This window comes from Ranitomeya variabilis, chromosome 7, assembly GCF_051348905.1.
Source record: "Ranitomeya variabilis isolate aRanVar5 chromosome 7, aRanVar5.hap1, whole genome shotgun sequence".
NCBI lineage: Eukaryota > Metazoa > Chordata > Amphibia > Anura > Dendrobatidae > Ranitomeya > Ranitomeya variabilis.
In genome coordinates this window covers 56,259,291-56,283,142 of record NC_135238.1, presented here as the reverse complement: position 1 = coordinate 56,283,142, position 23,852 = coordinate 56,259,291, and the positions used below count along the sequence as shown (strand labels likewise).

The 23,852-nt window shown below is 46.7% G+C and overlaps 2 protein-coding genes across 3 annotated transcripts in view; one reads left to right on the top strand and one right to left on the bottom strand.

Annotated features, from left to right (window-relative positions):
* Nucleotides 1–12,703, bottom strand: part of ABCC1 (ATP binding cassette subfamily C member 1 (ABCC1 blood group)) — a 131,458-nt gene extending 118,755 nt beyond the window's left edge. For both annotated transcript variants that reach the window (XM_077275136.1, XM_077275137.1), the window contains exon 1: nucleotides 12,521–12,703. In XM_077275136.1, coding sequence (XP_077131251.1) covers nucleotides 12,521–12,562 — 42 coding nt within the window. In that variant the 5' untranslated portion in view covers nucleotides 12,563–12,703. The remainder of the gene's footprint in view (nucleotides 1–12,520) is intronic.
* Nucleotides 12,704–12,838: 135 nt separating this feature from the next.
* Nucleotides 12,839–23,852, top strand: part of CEP20 (centrosomal protein 20) — a 76,819-nt gene continuing 65,805 nt past the window's right edge. Inside the window, exon 1 of the mRNA XM_077275139.1 lies at nucleotides 12,839–12,984. Within this exon, the coding sequence (XP_077131254.1) occupies nucleotides 12,933–12,984 (52 nt within the window). The 5' untranslated portion in view covers nucleotides 12,839–12,932. The remainder of the gene's footprint in view (nucleotides 12,985–23,852) is intronic.

Here is a 23,852-nt window from a genome sequence, read left to right as displayed (position 1 = left end):
GATTTCAATGAATCTTTTCCCACAATCTTATTTATCATTGTGTTCAGCTTCTCTTTCTCTATATGGAGTTGTCTACATGCACAATGGGACAGGATCCCTTTAAAAATAAGCAAGGGTGGGCTGCCAGCAGCCACAGCTAACAGCAGATTTGCCTTGGCATCTAGAGCTCGCTAAAGAAAAAAAAGTTGCAAATGGAATTTAAAGTGAACACAAATGTTTATTCAATTTTAAAAAAAAAATCCTTATTTTGGTCCTTGCAGATTTCTAGCTATTCAAGGTTTTCTGCCACAGCTTTATCTGCAGACAATGACTGTTATTTCCCTCGAGCATTCTCCGATCCCATCCACAGGATGTATTGGGTCCAGTAAGAAGCTGCACCTTAGGGATTATACGCGTCACTCCCAGTCTCACTCCTTAGAACACTGCATCGACACTGAACCTCCATCATAGTAAGCTTCCAAATGTACGCCGTTTATAGAAGCGGGAGTTAAAAGGCAAACTACAATATAATGGAGATTGTCTCAAGAATTCCAGGCCGGCCTCCACCTAGCAACCAGCAGCACAAACACGGCGTTCACATAAGGCATGTACGCGAGTTATGCAGCACAATCGCTCCGGATCAGCAAGGGGCCTCCGGATAGATAATACTATTTTACATATTTCCATGCCATACACAAACTCAGTCAAATTCTAACGCTGAACGCCAATCTGTCACTAGACTTCACAATACAAACATTATTAAAGTGACAGGATGAGGCTGGTGTACTTATTTTGAAAATCCAAGTCAGAAGAATTATATAAGATACAGATTTTAAAAATGAGAATTTTATGAGTGCAGCTAAAGAGCGAGTCCAAATGTAGCCACTCAGTCCACCCGGCCTGACTGACAGCTGCAGCTTGTACTGAGCAGTGTGAGATCTCAGCAACAGCAGGGAGGAGGGACACTGAGGAACTGACCATCAGCCGAGATGGGTGGACACTGAGTTGGAGGGGGTTGAATAGTGATGATAGCAGACAACATTCTTTACCTATGGGGCTGGCAAGCACTGTGCTGGGCTTTATCAGGCAGTTTCAAACGAGATCAATAGAGCTGTGGTTGGGCATACCTACTGCTGCTCCATTGTGATAGGGAACAGTAAAAGAAAAAAGGGGATTAGTAAATATCATGAGTCCATGAACATACCCTGGCGGCTGATTGCAGCTCATCTACTGCAGAGGAGGATTGCACAGAGCCATTGCACTGCCAGGGAGAGGATACAGGCAGAGTATTGGGGCAGATGACAGCGCTGCTCATTTGTCAATTGAAACCCTATTACCAGGAGGAGCAGCAGCATAGCTCTGATAGAAGAATTGTCAGAAGAGACAACAGGCCGTATAGAGATGGCTCCCTGGGACCTGTACATTGCTGATCTGCACCGCTGGACGAGGCAGAAAATGCTGAGAATTCACAATTTACCTACTGCTAAACCTGAGTTTTCCGATGGCGATCTCAGGCCCGCTTTATACTTATGTATGTGTCCATACTGCACAGTGAAGGAATGCACCATGTAAATGAGACACCAAGAAATAAAAGCAATAATGGGATCTGATTGAAACCCCCTACAACGCTGCAGAAAATTATACACCCATTACCTATTAATAGAAGGTCAGTGTATGCGATTTACATCTATAGAAGCATCACCTATAATAAAGAATTACTTACAAGCTCTTTAGGACATAGGACCAGCCATCTTCCGCATCCATTATAAACACTGGCTTGAGTAAGTATTCATCCCCTTTTCCATGTTTTGACAACCCCACAACATGCAATTTCACTATTTTTAAGATTTGCATCAGTACATGTAGAGAACGTGCCTACAATTGTGAACAATTGGTTTTCTTTTTATTGTGAAGCAAACAACAGAGGACAAAATAACTGAGAATTTCAGTGTGCAGAACTATTCACCCACCTAAAGTCACTATTTTCTAGAGCCTCCTTCAGCAGCAATTACAGCTGCAAGACGCCTTGGAATAGTGTATGAGCTTTCCACATTTTGCCACTGGAAGTTTTGCACATTCAAGGCAAAACTGCTCCAGCTCTTTCAACTTTGATGGTTTCCACTGGTGAACAGCAATCTTCAAGTCTAACCACAGATTCTCAATTGGATTAAGATCTGGGCTTTGACTAGGCCACTAAAAAACATTTACACGTTTAACAATACACCACCCAAGTGCTGCTTTAGCAGGATAATTTGGGTCATTGTCTTGTTGGAAGGTGAACCTTCGTACCTGTCCCAAATCACTGAAACAGATTTTGCTCAACAATATCCCTATATATCACACTATCCATCTTCCCCTCGACTCGGACCATTTTACCTGTCCCTGGTGCCGAAAAACATCCTCACAGCATGATGCTGCCACCACGTTTCACTTTGGGGATGGTGTTCTTGGAGTGATTAGCTGTGTTGGTTTGGCTCCAGACATAGCATTTACCTTGGTGGCAAAAAAGTTAAATTTTGGTCTCATCTGACCACAGCACTTTCCTCAATACATTTGAGGAGTCTCCCACGTCTTTGGGAAACTAAAAATCGAGGCTTAAAATTTGTGTAAGTAAAGCCTTTTTTCTGCCCACTCTAACACAACGGCCACCACACTATGGAGTGTACGACTTATTGTGGTCATATGGTCAGATACTCCAGTCTCTGTTTGGGAACTCTGCAGCCCCTTCAGGGTTACCTTTGGTCTCTGTACTACCTCTCCGATTAATGCCCTCCTTGCCCGGGCGAACAGTTTTGGTGGGCGGCCCTCTCTTGGCAGGTTTGCTGTGGTACCAAGTGCTTTCCATTTGATGATAATGGATTTGATGGTGCTCCTGGAGATCAGAGATTGGGATTTCATTTATTTAGTTTAATAACCCAACCCTGACTTGTACTACTCAACAACTTTGTCCCTGACTTGTTTGGAGATCTCCTTGGTCTTCATGGTGGTGTTTGGTTAGTGGTGCCTCTTGTTAATGGTGTTGCAGCCTCTATGGTCTTTCAGAGAAGGTAAAGTGTATATACTGAGAGACCTGTGACACTTACATTGTACACAAGTGGACTCCCTGTCACTGAGCATGGGACTTATGAAGGGAATTGCTTACACCAGAAATTTTTAGGGGCTTTATAAAAAAAAAAAAAAAAAAGAAAAAAAGAAAAAGAAAAAAGGGTGAATACATATGCACATGCCAATTTTTAGTTATTTGATCGCATAAATTTAATTTATGCCTATATTTTTCTCACTTCATAGACTATTTAGTGCTGATGCATCACAAATCGGATTACAGAAATATTTATACACAGGTTGTAATGTAACAAAATAGGTAAAAAAAAAAAAAAAAAAAAGGAGGCGAGTGAATACTTTCGCAAGCCACCGTATGCAGAAACCTGATAAACACAATTACTCGTTAACCACAAACGTACAGATATAGCCTCATAGAAGAGTCAAGATTTTCACGTATAGGATATATAATGTGAGAACTCATGGCTGTCTGAACGCGGCCTAAAGAGAAGGAGCATCCTTCCTTAGGAGCTTCCCAGACGCGACGGTGCACATAGCGAGGCATCGCATCCTGCCGGATCAGCGCCCACCCTGCCGGCTCAGCGCCCACCCTCACCAGCACTTTCTACAGCAGCTTTCATCTTCACTTGTTCAAAGTCCACAACAGGAGCCACGCCAGATGCCAATTGTTTGGACAGAAAAAGGAACGAAAGGAAAAGAAAAGAAAAAAAAAAAAAAAAAAAAAAAAAAAAAACACACCTACAGCAGGGAGTGAGTTTACTGTCAGCATAGTCCATCTCTCCAAACACAGAGAACCCAACTTTACTGCAAGTTTTCAGACTGTTCAAGTAATTTTTTTATATATATATATATATATATATATATATATATATATATATATATATATATATATATATATATATATATATATATATATATATACATAATTTTGTTCAGCATGGAAAGTTAGAAAACTTTGCAAATGACTATTAGTGGATTTGCCTTCATTCCAGTATAAAAAAAAATATCAAAAAAATCAAGTGTAAAAGGTTTCCAAATCCCAACTTTAACCCAATCTACTTGCTACATTGGTACCAGGACGTCCTCATTTGGAGTACCGATGCTTGCAGTGAAAGGGTTGGCTCAGCCCGTCACTAAGGGTTAATGCAGATGTCTGATCTTGGATCACAACGCACAGACTGGCCGCGGCTCTCCTGTCCTCGGCATTACAGCTTCATATATTTCTATAAGGCTACGTTCACATTTGCGTTGTGCGCCGCAGCGTCGGCGCCGCAACGCACAACGCAAACAAAAACGCAGTTGCGTTTTGAACAAAAAACGCTGCGTTTTGCGCCGCATGCGCCCCCCCAAAATCTATACAATGTTTTGCATATTTATTGGAAAACGCATGCGTCGTACAACGCACCACGACGCAAGTACTTGCGTCGTCTGCGTTGTCAATACAAATCAATGGGAAAAAAGGCGCATCGACGACGCAAAAGCGACGCAAACACGACGCATGCGGTTTTTAAAAAGTCAGCGCCGCAAAAAAAATGCAACATGTTGCGTTTGCCACGCCCTGACAGGTGCGCCCTAACGCCGCATGCGGCGTACGACGCACCAAAACGCATGACAACGCATGTACATGCGGCGCCATGCGGCCCCAATGTTAAAGATAGGGCCGCACGACGCATGCGTTTTGTTGCGGCGACGACGCTGCGGCGCACAACGCAAATGTGAACGTAGCCTAAGGCGGTCACGCTCAGGTTGGGAGAGCAGCCAGTCCGGTCGGACTTATTTGCACAGATGTCTTGCATGAGCCCTACCTCTGGGGATAAGCTGCTGAAAAGTTGGTCTGATAAGCAAAACATTCGGAGGAGGACACAGGTGCTGCTGACCCATCACCTCTACAGCAAAAGTGATAAAATGAGAAACTTACACCATATTTTACAGCATTATTCCCAAAATCACAAGCTATTCCCTGGTCATAGGATACAGTACAGCTGGCTGATCACTTGGGGTAAAGCTGCAGGGTCTCTGGATCCCGGAGAATGGTGATCTGTAATCCTGATTGAAGTTAGAGGAGGTGGGCATGCTAGACCTCCACTTCACCTGGTGTTAATAGGACTGCCGGAAATAGCCGAGCACTGTGCTTACAGAGGATATCCGGGACTTTAAAGTGAACCTGTCAGCAGGATTTTGCTAAGTAAACTTCAGGCATTGTCAGATTGCTGCTGATTAAAATGATACCTGGGGTGAAGAAATCTGTCTTGTGGTTCTTGTGTAATCAATATTAGGGCTCTTTCACACATCCGTGTTTCCGGTACCTGTGGTGACAGTTTTCACACGTACCAGAGACACTGACATACAGACACATTGAAATCTATGCGGCTGTGCACATGTCCTTGTGTTTCCAAGAACCGTGTGTCCATATGACCCACACTTAGACATGTCCATTTTTTACCAGCAGTATGGGCCGCAAAACGTCCAGCACACGTTTGACACACTGGGATGTCATCCGTGTGACACGTCCCGGCGCCTGAGAAGCAGCGGTACAGTAAGCGCTGTTCCCCGGGGCCTGGTGCTGAAGACGACTCATCATTCTCCCCTGCTCTGCTGGCAATTAGTGTGAGCAGGGAGTTATATTCAACTAATAACAGCGACTGCAGGCGGTGCCTGATGGGACTACTACTCCCATCAGGCTACACCTGTTGCCGCTAATAACAGTGACAATTAATTCACTAAATACCCATATTAAGTCAAAACCTGGGCAAACTCACAATATTGCACCAAAAAAAAAAAAAAAAGTTGGTAAGGAAACCCAACGAGTATATTAGCCATAAAATATTTCTTTATTACATATTTGAATTAAATATACACAATATAATATAAAACACAGCAGCTGTCTAGCAATAGTGCAGGGATCAAAAGAAAGTAATACTACACATAGGACTCCATTTCTATATAAGAATGTGCCTCAATTAACAATAGCTGGGTGCTGAATAGGCTGCTCCTAAAATTAGTCAGTACAGGCACTTTAAAAAAAGGTTAAAGTAAGAAGATAAACTTACTGATAGATTAGTGTAGTGATCCCTGCTGCCCCAAAGCATGTTTCGAGACAACTTCCTCAGGAGCACAGCCACAAATTGTGATATTGTGTAAATTTAATTCAAATATGTAATAAAGAAATAGCTTACGACTAATATACTCGTTGGGTTTCCTTACCCTCTTTTTTTGGTGCAATAACAGTGACAGTGGCTAATGGGAGTATTTATCACCCGCCGCCTGCGCTATAAATAAATAATCCGGCGTGGGTTCCCCTGTATTTTCTATAACCAGCCAGGCAAAACAATGCCTGCAGATTACTTAGCAAAAACCTGCTGACAGGATCACTTTACACAAAAAAAAGGCATGGAGTTGCTAACAGAGGCAACTACCTGCCTGTTGTACCACACATCAGTCATTGACCGCTCCTGCCAGAGATTCAGCTGCTCCGTCAGAGCAGCAGTTTCTTTTCCTGTTGACAGGGCAGGACTACTGGTGTCATGCTGATTGACAGCCGGGTTCCGCTGCCTAATTGGTGGAAGCCTTCTGTCAATCAGCATGACACCAGTAGTCTCACCATGTCAACAGGAAGAGAAACTGCTGCCCTGTTGACAGGGAGCAGCTGAATCTCTGGCAGGAGCGGTCAATGATCAGTATGCGGTACAACAGGCAGGTAGTTGCCTCTGTTAGCAACTATTTTTTTTTTTTTTTAAAGTCCCAGATATCCCCTTTAACAGTGAATGGCACGCAGGTTGAGCACGTGCACTTCTGCACCTTTCATGATGGACTGCAGAGCCCCATTTTTGGAGTTGTGGGCACAGCCTAGGGTGCCAGCAGGAAACCAGCTCCCCTGATCATCTGGCAACTGGTATTCATCCATCCATCCCCAATTATGTAGCTGCACAACAAGCTATTTAACTTCTCAATACCAATTCCAATGGGAAGCATTAAAGAGGAGCAGTGGGACACAAACAAATAAGACAAAAAAAAACCACACACTTCTGGCCTAGCAGGTGCTACAATAAAAGCCCATCCCAGCCCAATTTTGGAACTAATAACAGGATTTGCATGGAAGCAGAACTTGACAACCACAAGAACAAGATGAGACAAACGAGCTAATAAATCTCGCGCCCTAGAACAGGCGATGAGCAGGACGATCAGGATAGGCACTCTATCATAACACTCCGGACCTTTGCACCACTTCTTTTATGGCACACCTACCTTCTAAAACAAAGATTTATAAGCGGGGTCCGTAATAAATCATGATCTGCACCAAGGCACGGGAACGAGTCACATGTGCATCAAGGAGCACAACAGTGGGACAAATTTATCATTTCCAGCTAATGTACTATTTTGATACACAAAACTGAAATGGGAAAATAGGTGAGGACATATCTCATGCGGAGCCATAACCACTACTATTTTTTTTTTCCATTTTAAGGGAAAAGAGTTGCCTGTCTTTGATCTTATTTTATTCTTGCTGATCCAAGTATTCCCTTTTTTCATTTTTTATTTAAATCCGCCATATGATTCCAGGGATATGGGCCTTTTAATTTAGTGCTCATTCATATGATCTTTAGCAAGGGGGAGTCTCGTAGGATCCTCAGGGGCGTGTCTTTAGGCTGCACTGCATAATTACTCTGTGAGACACACCTCCTATAGAAATTAGTATTAAATAAATAGGCACCTATCTCCAGAACCGTATGGCGGATTTAAGAGAAACAAAAACAAATACTCAGGGGAGCAGTAGGAATAACAGAAGAGCAAAAACTGCACAGTTTTGACCTGGTAGCAGGTCCTGTTTAAACCCCTTTATTGAACACCAATGAATACCATCAGCTTTTGTTGCCCTGCAGTTTTCATTGGGTCGTCCATTACGAGGTTTTCTTATAATTTATGGTACTTATCCAGGTGGTTGTCCTATTCTCCTGACACCAGCAATAATGCAGTGCCACACCATGATGGTAAAGTACCGCAGCACCCACTGCTGCATTACCCTCTGTTCATTAGAACCTAGGTCTTGCGGCCCCCATTTTGATAGTTAGTAGAGCACTCTGATTGGTTGCGTTCATCTGTCACATAGATTTTTATTGGAGCAGGATGGTTCACCCCCCACTTCAAATTATGAGCCAAGGAGTTGCATAGTTTAGAAAAAGAAAAAAAAAAATTATATATATATATATATATATATATATATTTATTTTTGTCCTTTCAGGGGTTAATAAAGGGGTCATCTCCCCATCTAAGATCCTCATCTCTGGGCTATACTACAAAGTGTTTACCAAGCGTCTTTCTCTCCCTGAATGTCTGTCTTGCCCTAAATTGGACTGAAAACCTATTAATGTGAATGGACAATGTCCACCTCTGGGAACATTTTTTTTTTGGTCATTTAAAATGCATTCATCTGAGACCAAAATTCGTGTTTGCCATTTGATTTTACAACAACAACAAAAAGTCGCATTGTTTGACTTACAGGCTTTGTGCCTCCTTTCAAATACAACTTTTAAGTGGTCTGTGGTCATATCAGGAGCGGCACTCAAATAAAGACATGTAAAGTGTTAGTAACTGCCTCATTGGATGGTCAGAGTGAGCTCACTGATGGAATCTCAGGTAACTCACTCCACAACCAGGAATAGGTGGAGGAGATAGAGATATATACTTTTTTTGGCAAAAAAAAAAAAAAATTGGTTTCCAATAGGTGGACAGTCCCTTCAAGAGGCATCTGTGCAACAGACAGCACAAAATATAAAGACCCGAGTGCAGCAAGTACATGACCCGGCGACTGATCCACTGCAGCGATGCCAAATCATGATTCAACATTTTCCGAACAGGAAAACCATTCCCTGGAGGAAGCAATGCCCTACTCCTTACTCCAGAGGGTCACACTTTACTCAAGGGCAGGGAAGAACCAACAGTGTGCACAAGGGCAATCCCCACCGACACCACCGGAGCAAGTGTGCCCACAGCCCAGTCATGGCTCAGACATAGGGGACATTCACATGAACGTATTGTCGGCCCAAGAGCTGTCCCGTGTAAAATAAGGAAGATCCGCAGTCAGACCCCACAAATCTCTCCTGGCACTTCTGAATGCCATAGAAGATTCTAGGAGTTTTTCAGGTCCTTTATTAGCACGGTGCAGGGTAATACGCAGGTGCCAGCAGCTGCACTAGGCAATGATCACTAAGAGATAGGGAGACATGCCTACATGATGTTGGTGACATCATTTTACACAGATGAATCATCTACATTAAAATGTTGAGTAACTCAGGGCTTACTCATAGGGGATCCACTCTCCACCGGACATGATCGCTTTTTCAGAAAATACTTATAAGGGCTCATGCAGACATCCATGAAACTCAACCTGAGCACGGCACGGGATCGCACAGGATCGTCCGTGGGTTATATGCCCATGAGGCTGACGAGTTCGGGTCAGGAGACCTGTGGACAATCCGCGCCCTGAACGAGATTCGTAGACATCTGCACGAGATACCAAATCTCTAGCATATTTTATTAGAACTCTTGTGATGTTCCTCTGCAAACCCTCCTGGAAAAGTGACAACTGGGCGTGTCCCTTAGGGTTTCTACACTCTGATATTGGACAACGCCAGATTGTGTCTACATGAATGGAAACACAGCAGTTGTCAATTTATAGATATTTCAAAGGGAGATAACAGAAGAAGAGCACAAAATAATTCCAAGATCGGACGCCCCAGAAATCCTATTGTATTGGACGTGCAAATATTCAATGTCAGGACGAGCAGGGCTTCTATCCGCTGCATCATGCCGTGTTCACATCTGCAGGTGGCGCTACCCTGACCACTTCTGGGAACGGAGGCAATGACACTTCTAGTTGGATAGGTAGCTAATGGCTTTCCAGCCTTGTAGATAAGCACATTGGACCCATCATGCACTTCTACAAAAGTGACCAGCAATCCTTTGGCTAGGTGATAATTGCTAGATCAGTGAAAGTCCTGCTACAGGGCCCGATTGCCAGAATGGAGGATTTATGTCCCTCATTCTCCCTAGGCAAAAAACAGCAGCTATCAAAGAGTTAAATAGAGCAGCTGGCAGTGCTGGAACTATGAATGGAGAGCGGGAGTGACTGCACCGGGTAACGTATGAGGGGTCAGCCATCTGTATTGTGCCAGTCACAGGCCCAGATGTCTGGTGGCCAAAGAACCATTGCTTCTGGCCCCAGCCTGCACTGGAGGGATCCAACCTGGGGTTATTCCAGACACTATGATAGAAAGCTCCTTTAAGGCCACAGTCACACTAGCAGTATTTGGTCAGTATTTTACATCAGTATTTGTAAGCCAAAACCAGGAGTGGGTGACAAATACAGAAGTGGTGACGTGTTTCTATTATACTTTTCCTCTGATTGTTCCACTAATGGTTTTAGATTACAAATACTGAGGTAAAATACTGACGTGTGCACGTGGCCTTAGGCTAAGCTTATGTAAGGGTGCAACCTGCGGCTTCCTCACAATGACACCCTCAGGGGTACACACTGGTGTGGGTGTCAGTGCAGGACCTTCATCACTGGCCAAGGGTCTGCAGCAAATGCCTTCCATGGGAACACAGCCTTATATTGTGGATCAGCAATAGTCACCAACCCTTCGTTCGCATTCAAAAGGTGGACATTCCCTTTAATTATCCTGAACTGCTGATTTATACACACAGAGCATATACACATCCGCGGCGGAAAATGCTCCATAAGCGGAATCTGGTCACACACGGACCTCGAGAGAGCCACACACGGACCCCCGCGCCACTGGGTGAAAACACGCGGACCCCCGCACCCCTAAGTGATCACATACAGACCCCCGCGCCCCTGGAGGATCACACACGGACCCCCACAGGATCACACATGGACCCCCGCACCCCTGGAGGATCACACACGGACCCCCGCAGGATCACACACGGACCCCCGCACCCCTGGAGGATCACACACAGACCCCCACAAGATCACACACGGACCCCCACGGACCCCCGCACCCCTGGAGGATCACACACGGACCCCCGCGCCCCTGGAGGATCACACACAGACCCCCACAGGATCACACACGGACCCCCACGGACCCCCGCACCCCTGGAGGATCACACACGGACCCCCGCGCCCCTGGAGGATCACACACGGACCCCCACGGACCCCCACACCCCTGGAGGATCACACACAGACCCCCACAGGATCACACACGGACCCCCACGGACCCCCGCACCCCTGGAGGATCACACACGGACCCCCGCGCCCCTGGAGGATCACACACGGACCCCCACACCCCTGGAGGATCACACACAGACCCCCACAGGATCACACACGGACCCCCGCACCCCTGGAGGATCACACACGGACCCCCGCGCCCCTGGAGGATCACACACGGACCCCCACGGACCCCCGCACCCCTGGAGGATCACACACAGACCCCCACAGGATCACACACGGACCCCCACAGACCCCCGCACCCCTGGAGGATCACACACGGACCCCCGCGCCCCTGGAGGATCACACACGGACCCCCACGGACCCCCGCACCCCTGGAGGATCACACACAGACCCCCACAGGATCACACACGGACCCCCACGGACCCCCGCGCCCCTGGAGGATCACACACGGACCCCCCGGAGGATCACACACGGACCCCCCGGAGGATCACACACGGACCCCCCGGAGGATCACACACGGACCCCCCGGAGGATCACACACGGACCCCCCGGAGGATCACACACGGACCCCCCGGAGGATCACACACGGACCCCCCGGAGGATCACACACGGACCCCCCGGAGGATCACACACGGACCCCCCGGAGGATCACACACGGACCCCCCCGAGGATCACACACGGACCCCCCCGAGGATCACACACGGACCCCCCGGAGGATCACACACGGACCCCCACAGGATCACACAGACCCCCGCACACCTGGAGGATCTCACAGACCCCCGCACCCCTGGAGGATCACACACGGACCCCCGCACTCCTGGAGGATCACACACCGACCCCCCGCACCCCTGGAGGATCACACACGGACCCCCGCACCCCTGGAGGATCACACACGGACCCCCCGCACCCCTGGAGGATCACACACGGACCCCCCGGAGGATCACACACGGACCCCCCGGAGGATCACACACGGACCCCCCCGGAGGATCACACACGGACCCCCACAGGATCACACAGACCCCCGCACCCCTGGAGGATCACACACCGACCCCCCGCACCCCTGGAGGATCACACACGGACCCCCGCACTCCTGAAGGATCACACACGGACCCCTGATCATACACGGCATGGAGTTCTGGTGCCCCTCTGTCTCCAGCAGTCCCGCCCACCCCGTCAGCCCCTAAGTACTGACAGCATGTTACACCCCGCGCACACGGTGGAGGCTGATGTCACCGTGTGAGGGGCCGGGAGTGATGAAGGGCACATGCAGGACGGAAGCCGGCAAACTCTTACCCAGAAGCGCTCGCTGCCGTCATAGCTGCAGAAGGCTTCCATGCCGGGGCGGCGGGAGGTTCCTCCGGGGGCGGCCGGCTCCGGGGCAGCTGGGGAGACACAAATAGGAGCTCTCCCTACATAACAGCGCGTCGCCTGCTACTGCCGGCACACACACTGCTGATTGGCTGATCCCGGCCGCTTCTGCTTGGGCAGGCAGCTGATTGGTTACATCTCGGCGTTTTCCGGTTCGCTCATTGGCTGCACATCACGCCGAGCGCCTGGTGACGAAGGCAGAGAATAATATCTCGTGTTACACGGCCGCAGAGGGGGCGTGTCCGTCAGTGACGAGCGGCCGGTACCACACACCTGAGAGCTCCGCCTCCCGCACACCTTCACCGGCCACTAGTGGCGCTGTCAGGGACTCCCGCAGATGATAGGGCTGTTTATGGAGCTCACAGACAGGTGGCGCAGAGTGCTGAAGGGTAAGCCCTGGTCACACGTTCAGTATTTTACCTCAGTAGTTGGTCAGTGTAGTACCTCAGTAGTTGGTCAGTATATTACCTCAGTATTTGGTCAGTATATTACCTCAGTATTTGGTCAGTATATTACCTCAGTAGTTGGTCAGTGTATTACCTCAGTAGTTGGTCAGTGTATTACCTCAGTAGTTGGTCAGTGTATTACCTCAGTAGTTGGTCAGTGTATTACCTCAGTAGTTGGTCAGTATATTACCTCAGTATTTGGTCAGTATATTACCTCAGTATTTGGTCAGTATATTACCTCAGTAGTTGGTCAGTGTAGTACCTCAGTATTTGGTCAGTATATTACCTCAGTAGTTGGTCAGTATAGTACCTCAGTGGTTGGTCAGTATAGTACCTCAGTAGTTGGTCAGTGTATTACCTCAGTAGTTGGTCAGTATAGTACCTCAGTTTATGGTCAGTATTTTACCTCAGTATTTGGTCAGTATATTACCTCAGTGGTTGGTCAGTATATTACCTCAGTATTTGGTCAGTATATTACCTCAGTAGTTGGTCAGTATATTACCTCAGTATTTGGTCAGTATATTACCTCAGTATTTGGTCAGTGTATTACCTCAGTGGTTGGTCAGTATATTACCTCAGTAGTTGGTCAGTGTATTACCTCAGTAGTTGGTCAGTGTATTACCTCAGTAGTTGGTCAGTATAGTACCTCAGTAGTTGGTCAGTATAGTACCTCAGTTTATGGTCAGTATTTTACCTCAGTATTTGTAAGCTAAAACCAGGAGAGGAACAATCAGAGGGGAAGTATAATATAAACACGTCACCACTTTTGTATTTATCACCCACTCTTGGTTTTGTCTTACAAATCCTGAGGTAAAATACCAAATACTGACCGTGTGAACGAGGCCTTACAGAGACCGTGAGCTCCGGTTGTCCGGTGACAAGTGATATGTTGCTGATCGGTGAGGTCTGACCCCTGGGACAAGCACAGATAGGCACATTGGGGAATCTCTACGACAAGGCAGCGCAGATGCTCCACCGTCGCTACATCTCATCTATGGGGCTCCCGGAAGAAGCCGATGGCAGCCCCACAGGGAATGGAGCGGCGGTCAGGCACCCCATACTGATGGAATAAAAGTTCCCCCTTCTGCCAACCACAGGTCGGACCCCCACCGATCCGCAAGTTACCACTATCCTGTGGATACGAGTGAGCTTGTTTTCACAGGATAACCCCTTTAAGGGGCAACTGTCACCAGGTTTTCCCCATATAAACTAAGACAATGGATCTGTCTGCAGGATATTTAACCCCTAACTAAAAGTATGATTGTGAAGCCCTTTTAATACATTCATAGGTTTCTAGCAGAATTTTCGTTGGGGCATTTCTGAGAAAACTATTCTGGAAGTTTTATTCTCACATGCATTCGAGCGGGCACTGCAGCCATCAGCTCCAGTCATTGATTGACATTTCACTCTTCCTTCAGTGACTCGTCTCCCCTGCGCAGGGGCAGTCAGTGTCCGGTTTTGTGTCATCAGAAGGGGGCGACGTTTGCGCAGTAAGATCCTGATGACGCTGCAGCCTGTACATTCATCTCCCAGTGTCACCCCCAGAGCACTTAATGCATCCTTTGCTTATCAATAAAAATACTAATTATGCAGCAACAGATAGAAGATATAAAGGTGTCAGTTTGCATTTTAAAGACCTGCATTCCTGTATATGCAGTTTGGAGAGGTTGCTCTCACTGACAGAGTCTTAGGATAAGTTCTTTTGATAAGTATTTGGTGCAGGTTTTCTCCGCTGCATATTTTAGTGTGCAAAGAATAAGTGTCTTACAGTTCCTATGACCTCTCAGTCTCCCATATGTTTGCTTTCCTATGTCTTTTCCTTTTCTACTTACTGTTGTGGTGTAAGGGGGTGTGCCGTGGAAGATGAGATTCCACAGCACTGTGTAGTGACTGGACACTACCACCCACTGTTCAAACGGAACCCTGCAGAACTAAGAGATGGGGAGAGTGTTGCAGGAAGGACGAGTCTAAAAAGAGCACCGGGTCATATGACAGCTGTGACGCAGCTATGCCATACTGTATATAAAAGGTCGGAGTGACAAGATGGGGAGAGAATTGGCACCAATAAGTGAAACCAGCAGGACGTGTGCCGAGAGGAACACCACGGCCGACTCACCGGTACGTGCTTGGAGGGCTAGACCAGTGGAACATCGTGAGCCAGTGAGCAGGGTACAGACATCGCCAGTCAAGACCCATGAACCAGCCTACACCAGTGAAGACCTCAGACCTAGCCCATCGCCCAGTCAAGACCCATGAACCATATTTCACCAGTCAAGATCCAAAGCGCAGCCCTAATCCATCTTGGCCAGTTAGACGGCAGTCACAAGTCAAGCACCAAAGATTGGGTGCGGACTCCAATTTGGAATTGGACGTCTGCTGTGGTGGTCAGGAGGCGTTAGTCAACTGGGCCGTTACTTCCAATGCTGACGTATGGTACAAGTTATGGGGCCATGCAGCAGACGGGATGGGGACCGGCCAGTGTAAGGGCCCATAGAGCATGACTTTGTTAGAAGGACGTGTGGCCCAGCCGGAAATACCGGTGACCACCTCTAACTTGAACTGTGCTGGGGAAACATTATAGTGACGTTCTTAATTTAGTGAATGTCGCACCTATTCAGAAGTAGCTAGAGTAGAGGATTCCTGCTGCAAGTGTCATTGTGTGTTTATTGTCATCTATGCTAGTATTGTATACTCGTAATACCCTGTTTTTTAATAATTTGCATCCTACAAAATTACCCTCTCCTTATATCCGTGTTAAGAAAATAGTTACGTTGGTTACTTCCGCCTTGTTCTTTTCTGTGTGTTCCATCCCGTGACCTGTCTACAGTGGTTCCTCTGGGTTCAGCCATAGATCCTTTCCTCTTCACATATCACTAGACAAATTATGAGCACATCTGACTTTACAGCACTCTGTCTACCCTACAGTTAGGGTAGGTGCACACGGTCAGTGAACGCTGCTGGTTGGACGCTGCATACATCCGCAGTGTCCATCCTGCCATCTCCAGATGTTACAGCATAGTGGATGGGATTTCAATAAATCCTGTGCCCACTATGTGTGCACCGACGCCCGCGGTTCACCCGCGGAGAGAGACATGTGGCACGACTTTCCAGACCGCAGCATGTCAATTTATCTTGCGGAGACACTCAGTCTCCTCTCCGCAAGATAAATCTCACCCATACAATGTATTGGACGCAGTGAATCCACACGGATCAGTGAACACATGCGGAATCGCCTGTGTTCAAAAGCCGGCAGCACATTGGATGCAGAGGACATGTGCTGCGTCCAAAGCGCTGCCAATTACTGACCGTGTGCACCTACCTGTTGTGAATTTGCTTTTTGCTCCCTCTAGTGGTTACTAGTTTTTTGACTCTGGTTTTTCTGTCTTTCCTTTTATCCGCACCTGGGTCGTTAGTTAGGGGTGTTGCTATATAAGCTCCCTGGACCTTCAGTTCAATGCCTGGCAACGTAGTTATCAGAGCTAGTCTGCTGTGCTCTTGTCTACTGATCCTGGTTCCAGTTATATCAGCTAAGTCTGCCTTTTGCTTTTTGCTATTTGTTTTGGTTTTGTATTTTTGTCCAGCTTGTTCCAAATCTATATCCTGACCTTTGCTGGAAGCTTTAGGGGGCTGGTGTTCTCCCCCCGGACCGTTAGACGGTTCGGGGGTTCTTGAATTTCCAGTGTGGATTTTGATAGGGTTTTTGTTGACCATATAAGTTACCTTTCTTTATTCTGCTATCAGTAAGCGGGCCTCTCTGTGCTAAACCTGGTTCATTTCTGTGTTTGTCATTTCCTCTTACCTCACCGTCATTATTTGTGGGGGGCTTCTATCCAGCTTTGGGGTCCCCTTCTCTGGAGGCAAGAAAGGTCTTTGTTTTCCTCTACTAGGGGTAGCTAGATTCTCCGGCTGGCGCGTGTCATCTAGAATCAACGTAGGAATGATCCCCGGCTACTTCTAGTGTTGGCGTTAGGAGTAGATATATGGTCAACCCAGTTACCACTGCCCTATGAGCTGGATTTTTGTATTCTGCAGACTTCCACGTTCCTCTGAGACCCTCGCCATTGGGGTCATAACAGTTTGCCAGGCCAGTATTAAATGTTTAATGCATTGCAGAAGAGGGATTATAAGAAAGAAGATTCTGAGTTTTTTTTTTCTCCTTCCCCTTTACCTCAGAGTGGCTATGCTTGCTGCAGACATGAATGTCCAGACCTTGATTACAAGTGTGGACCAGCTGGCTACTCGTGTGCAGGGCATACAAGACTATGTTATCAGAAATCCTAGGTCAGAACCTAAAATACCGATTCCTGAACTGTTTTCCGGAGACAGGTTTAAGTTTAGGAATTTCGTGAATAATTGTAAATTGTTTTTGTCCCTGAGACCCTGGTCATCAGGAGATTCTGCTCAGCAAGTAAAAATAGTTATTTCGTTCTTACGGGGCGACCCTCAGGATTGGGCTTTTTCGCTGGCGCCAGGAGATCCGGCATTGGCTGATATTGATGCGTTTTTTCTGGCGCTCGGTTTACTTTATGAGGAACCCAATCTTGAGATTCAGGCAGAAAAGGCCTTGCTGTCTATGTCTCAGGGGCAGGACGAGGCTGAAGTGTATTGCCAAAAATTTCGGAAATGGTCCGTGCTGACACATTGGAACGAGTGTGCACTGGCCGCTAATTTTAGAAATGGCCTTTCTGAAGCCATTAAGAATGTTATGGTGGGTTTTCCCATTCCCACAGGTCTGAATGATACTATGGCACTGGCTATTCAAATTGACCGGCGGTTGCGGGAGCGCAAAACCGCAAATTCCCTCATGGTGTTGTCTGAACAGACACCTAATTCGGTGCAATGTGATAGAAAAACCGCAAATTCCCTCATGGTGTTGTCTGAACAGACACCTGATTTAATGCAATGTGATAGAATCCTGACTAGAAATGAGCGGAAAATTCATAGACGCCGGAATGGCTTGTGCTACTACTGTGGTGATTCTACACATGTTATCTCAGCATGCTCTAAACGTATAGCTAAGGTTGTTAGTCCTGTCACCGTTGGTAATTTGCAACCTAAATTTATTCTGTCTGTAACTTTGATTTGCTCACTGTCATCTTATCCTGTCATGGCGTTTGTAGATTCAGGTGCTGCCCTGAGTCTCATGGATCTCTCATTTGCTAAGCGCTGTGGATTTACTCTTGAACCATTAGAAAATCCTATTCCTCTTAGGGGTATTGATGCTACACCATTGGCAGCAAATAAACCGCAGTATTGGACTCAGGTTACCATGTGCATGACTCCTGAACACCGCGAGGTGATACGTTTCCTGGTTTTACATAAAATGCATGATTTGGTCGTTTTAGGGCTGCCATGGTTACAGACCCATAATCCAGTCCTGGACTGGAAGGCTATGTCAGTCTCAAGTTGGGGCTGTCGTGGTATTCATGAGGATTCCCTGCCTGTGTCTATTGCTTCTTCTACGCCTTCGGAAGTTCCGGAGTATTTGTCTGATTATCAGGATGTCTTCAGTGAGTCTGAGTCCAGTGCACTGCCTCCTCATAGGGACTGTGACTGTGCTATAGATTTGATCCCAGGCAGTAAATTTCCTAAGGGAAGACTGTTTAATCTGTCGGTACCTGAACATACCGCTATGCGTTCATATATCAAGGAGTCTCTGGAAAAAGGACATATTCGTCCGTCTTCTTCCCCTCTTGGTGCGGGATTCTTTTTTGTGGCAAAAAAGGACGGATCTTTGAGACCTTGTATTGATTATCGGCTTTTAAATAAGATCACTGTCAAATTTCAGTATCCTTTACCGCTGTTGTCTGACTTGTTTGCCCGGATTAAAGGGAACCTGTCACCTGAATTTGGCGGGACCAGTTTTGGGTCATATGGGCGGGGTTTTTGGGTGTTTGATTCACCCTTTCCTTACCCGCTGGCTGCATGCTGGCTGCATGCTGGCTGCAATATTGGATTGAAGTTCATTCTCTGTCCTCCATAGTACACGCCTGCGTAAGGCAAGATTGCCTTGTGCAGGCATGTACTCCGGAGGACAGAGAATGAACTTCAATCCAATATTGCGGCCAGCATGCAGCCAGCGGGTAAGGAAAGGGTGAATCAAACACCCGAAAACCCCGCCCATATGACCCAAAACTGGTCCCGCCAAATTCAGGTGACAGGTTCCCTTTAAGGGTGCCAAGTGGTTCACCAAGATAGACCTTCGTGGTGCGTACAACCTTGTGCGCATTAAGCAAGGTGATGAATGGAAAACCGCATTCAATACGCCCGAAGGTCATTTTGAGTACTTGGTGATGCCTTTTGGGCTCTCCAATGCGCCTTCAGTTTTTCAGTCCTTTATGCATGACATTTTCCGGAAGTATCTGGATAAATTTTTGATTGTTTATCTGGATGATATTTTGTTTTTTTCTGATAATTGGGATTCGCATGTGGAGCAGGTCAGGTTGGTCTTTAAAATTTTGCGTGAAAATTCTTTGTTTGTCAAGGGCTCAAAGTGTCTCTTTGGTGTACAGAAGGTTCCCTTTTTGGGGTTCATTTTTTCCCCTTCTGCTGTGGAGATGGACCCAGTCAAGGTCCGAGCTATTCTTGATTGGACTCAGCCCTCGTCAGTTAAGAGTCTTCAGAAGTTCTTGGGCTTCGCTAACTTCTACCGTCGTTTTATCGCTAATTTTTCTAGCATTGTGAAACCTTTGACGGATATGACCAAGAAGGGCTCCGATGTAGCTAACTGGGCTCCTGCTGCCGTGGAGGCTTTCCAGGAGTTGAAACGCCGGTTTACTTCGGCGCCTGTTTTGTGCCAGCCTGACGTCTCACTTCCCTTTCAGGTTGAGGTGGATGCTTCGGAGATTGGGGCAGGGGCCGTTTTGTCGCAGAGAGGCCCTGGTTGCTCTGTTATGAAGCCTTGTGCCTTTTTCTCTAGGAAGTTTTCGCCTGCCGAGCGAAATTATGATGTGGGCAATCGGGAGTTGTTGGCCATGAAATGGGCATTTGAGGAGTGGCGTCATTGGCTCGAGGGTGCTAAGCATCGTGTGGTGGTCTTGACTGATCACAAAAATCTGATGTATCTCGAGTCTGCTAAACGCCTTAATCCGAGACAGGCCCGCTGGTCATTGTTTTTCTCCCGCTTTGATTTTGTTGTCTCGTATTTACCAGGTTCAAAGAATGTGAAGGCCGATGCTCTTTCTAGGAGCTTTGTGCCTGATGCTCCTGGAGTCGCTGATCCTGTTGGTATTCTTAAAGATGGAGTTATCTTGTCAGCTATTTCTCCGGATCTGCGACGTGTGTTGCAGAGATTTCAGGCTGATAGGCCTGAGTCTTGTCCACCTGACAGACTGTTTGTCCCGGATAAGTGGACCAGCAGAGTCATTTCCGAGGTTCATTCCTCGGTGTTGGCAGGTCACCCGGGAATTTTTGGCACCAGAGATCTGGTGGCCAGGTCCTTTTGGTGGCCTTCCTTGTCAAGGGATGTGCGGTCATTTGTGCAGTCCTGTGGGACTTGTGCTCGAGCTAAGCCTTGCTGTTCTCGTGCCAGCGGTTTGCTCTTGCCCTTGCCTGTCCCGAAGAGACCTTGGACACATATCTCCATGGATTTCATTTCTGATCTTCCGCTATCTCAGGGCATGTCCGTTATCTGGGTGATATGTGATCGCTTCTCCAAGATGGTCCATTTGGTTCCTTTGCCTAAGCTGCCTTCCTCTTCCGATCTGGTTCCTGTGTTTTTCCAGAACGTGGTTCGTTTGCACGGCATCCCTGAGAATATTGTGTCAGACAGAGGATCCCAGTTCGTTTCCAGGTTCTGGCGATCCTTTTGTAGTAGGATGGGCATTGATTTGTCGTTTTCGTCTGCTTTCCATCCTCAGACTAATGGACAGACGGAGCGAACCAATCAGACTTTGGAGGCTTATTTGAGGTGTTTTGTCTCTGCTGATCAGGACGATTGGGTTACATTCTTGCCGTTGGCTGAGTTTGCCCTTAATAATCGGGCTAGTTCCGCCACCTTGGTTTCGCCTTTTTTCTGCAACTCTGGTTTCCATCCTCGCTTTTCTTCGGGTCATGTGGAGCCTTCTGACTGTCCTGGGGTGGATTCTGTGGTGGATAGGTTGCAGCAGATCTGGAATCATGTGGTGGACAACTTGAAGTTGTCACAGGAGAAGGCTCAGCGCTTTGCCAACCGCCGCCGCGGTGTGGGTCCCCGACTACGCGTTGGGGATTTGGTGTGGCTTTCTTCCCGCTTTGTTCCTATGAAGGTCTCCTCTCCCAAATTTAAACCTCGTTTTATTGGGCCTTACAAGATATTGGAAATCCTTAATCCTGTATCTTTTCGTCTGGATCTTCCTGTGTCGTTTGCTATTCACAATGTATTTCATAGGTCCTTGTTGCGGCGGTACATTGTGCCTGTAGTTCCTTCTGCTGAGCCTCCTGCTCCGGTGTTGGTTGAGGGCGAGTTGGAGTACGTGGTGGAGAAGATCTTGGATTCTCGCCTCTCCAGGCGGAGGCTTCAGTACCTGGTCAAGTGGAAGGGCTATGGTCAGGAGGATAATTCCTGGGTGGTCGCCTCTGATGTTCATGCGGCCGATTTAGTTCGTGCCTTTCATGCCGCTCATCCTGATCGCCCTGGTGGTCGTGGTGAGGGTTCGGTGACCCCTCACTAAGGGGGGGGGTACTGTTGTGAATTTGCTTTTTGCTCCCTCTAGTGGTTACTAGTTTTTTGACTCTGGTTTTTCTGTCTTTCCTTTTATCCGCACCTGGGTCGTTAGTTAGGGGTGTTGCTATATAAGCTCCCTGGACCTTCAGTTCAATGCCTGGCAACGTAGTTATCAGAGCTAGTCTGCTGTGCTCTTGTCTACTGATCCTGGTTCCAGTTATATCAGCTAAGTCTGCCTTTTGCTTTTTGCTATTTGTTTTGGTTTTGTATTTTTGTCCAGCTTGTTCCAAATCTATATCCTGACCTTTGCTGGAAGCTTTAGGGGGCTGGTGTTCTCCCCCCGGACCGTTAGACGGTTCGGGGGTTCTTGAATTTCCAGTGTGGATTTTGATAGGGTTTTTGTTGACCATATAAGTTACCTTTCTTTATTCTGCTATCAGTAAGCGGGCCTCTCTGTGCTAAACCTGGTTCATTTCTGTGTTTGTCATTTCCTCTTACCTCACCGTCATTATTTGTGGGGGGCTTCTATCCAGCTTTGGGGTCCCCTTCTCTGGAGGCAAGAAAGGTCTTTGTTTTCCTCTACTAGGGGTAGCTAGATTCTCCGGCTGGCGCGTGTCATCTAGAATCAACGTAGGAATGATCCCCGGCTACTTCTAGTGTTGGCGTTAGGAGTAAATATATGGTCAACCCAGTTACCACTGCCCTATGAGCTGGATTTTTGTATTCTGCAGACTTCCACGTTCCTCTGAGACCCTCGCCATTGGGGTCATAACACCTACCCTTATGATGAATTTGCAGGCCGCTCTCGCCCATGCACCGTCTGAGTTGCAATTACGTCTTGACAAGAGGCGGCCTGTGATACTACAGTGGAGGAAATAAGTATTTGATCCCTTGCTGAATTTGTAAGTTTGCCCACTGACAAAGACATAAACAGAGATTTGAGATGAAAGTCTGCAGTCACTCTATGTATCTACAGTACAGACCAAAAGTTTGGACACACCTTCTCATTTAAAGATTTTTCTGTATTTTCATGACTATGAAAATTGTACATTCACACTGAAGGCATCAAAACTATGAATTAACACATGTGGAATTATATACTTAACAAAAAAAGTGTGAAACAACTGAAATTATGTCTTATATTCTAGGTTCTTCAAAGTAGCCACCTTTTGCTTTGATGACTGCTTTGCACACTCTTAGCATTCTCTTAACCCCTTCACCCCCAAGGGTGGTTTGCACGTTAATGACCGGGCCAATTTTTACAATTCTGACCACTGTCCCTTTATGAGGTTATAACTCTGGAACGCTTCAACGGATCTTGGCGATTCTGACATTGTTTTCTCGTGACATATTGTACTTCATGTTAGTGGTAAAATTTCTTCGATATAACTTGCGTTTATTTGTGAAAAAAACGAATATTTGGCGAAAATTTTGAAAATTTCGCAATTTTCCAACTTTGAATTTTTATGCCCTTAAATCACAGACATATGTCACACAAAATACTTAATAAATAACATTTCCCACATGTCTACTTTACATCAGCACAATTTTGGAACCAAAATTTTTTTTTGTGACGGAGTTATAAGGGTTAAAAGTTGACCAGCAATTTCTCATTTTTACAACACCATTTTTTTTTAGGAACCACATCTCATTTGAAGTCATTTTGACGGGTCTATATGATAGAAAATACCCAAGTGTGACACCATTCTAAAAACTGCACCCCTCAAGGTACTCAAAACCACTTTCAAGAAGTTTATTAACCCTTCAGGTGTTTCACAGGAATTTTTGGAATGTTTAAATAAAAATGAACATTTAACTTTTTTTCACACAAAATTTATTTCAGCTCCAATTTGTTTTATTTTACCAAGGGTAACAGGAGAAAATAGACCCCAAAAGTTGTTGTACAATTTGTCCTGAGTACGCTGATACCCCATATGTGGGGGTAAACCACAGTTTGGGCGCATGGCAGAGCTTGGAAGCAAAGGAGCGCCATTTGACTTTTCAATGCAAAATTGACTGGAATTGAGATGGGACGCCATGTTGCATTTGGAGAGCCCCTGATGTGCCTAAACATTGAAACCCCTAACAAGTGACACCATTTTGGAAAGTAGACCCCCTAAGGAACTTATCTAGATGTGTGGTGAGCACTTTGACCCAACAAGTGCTT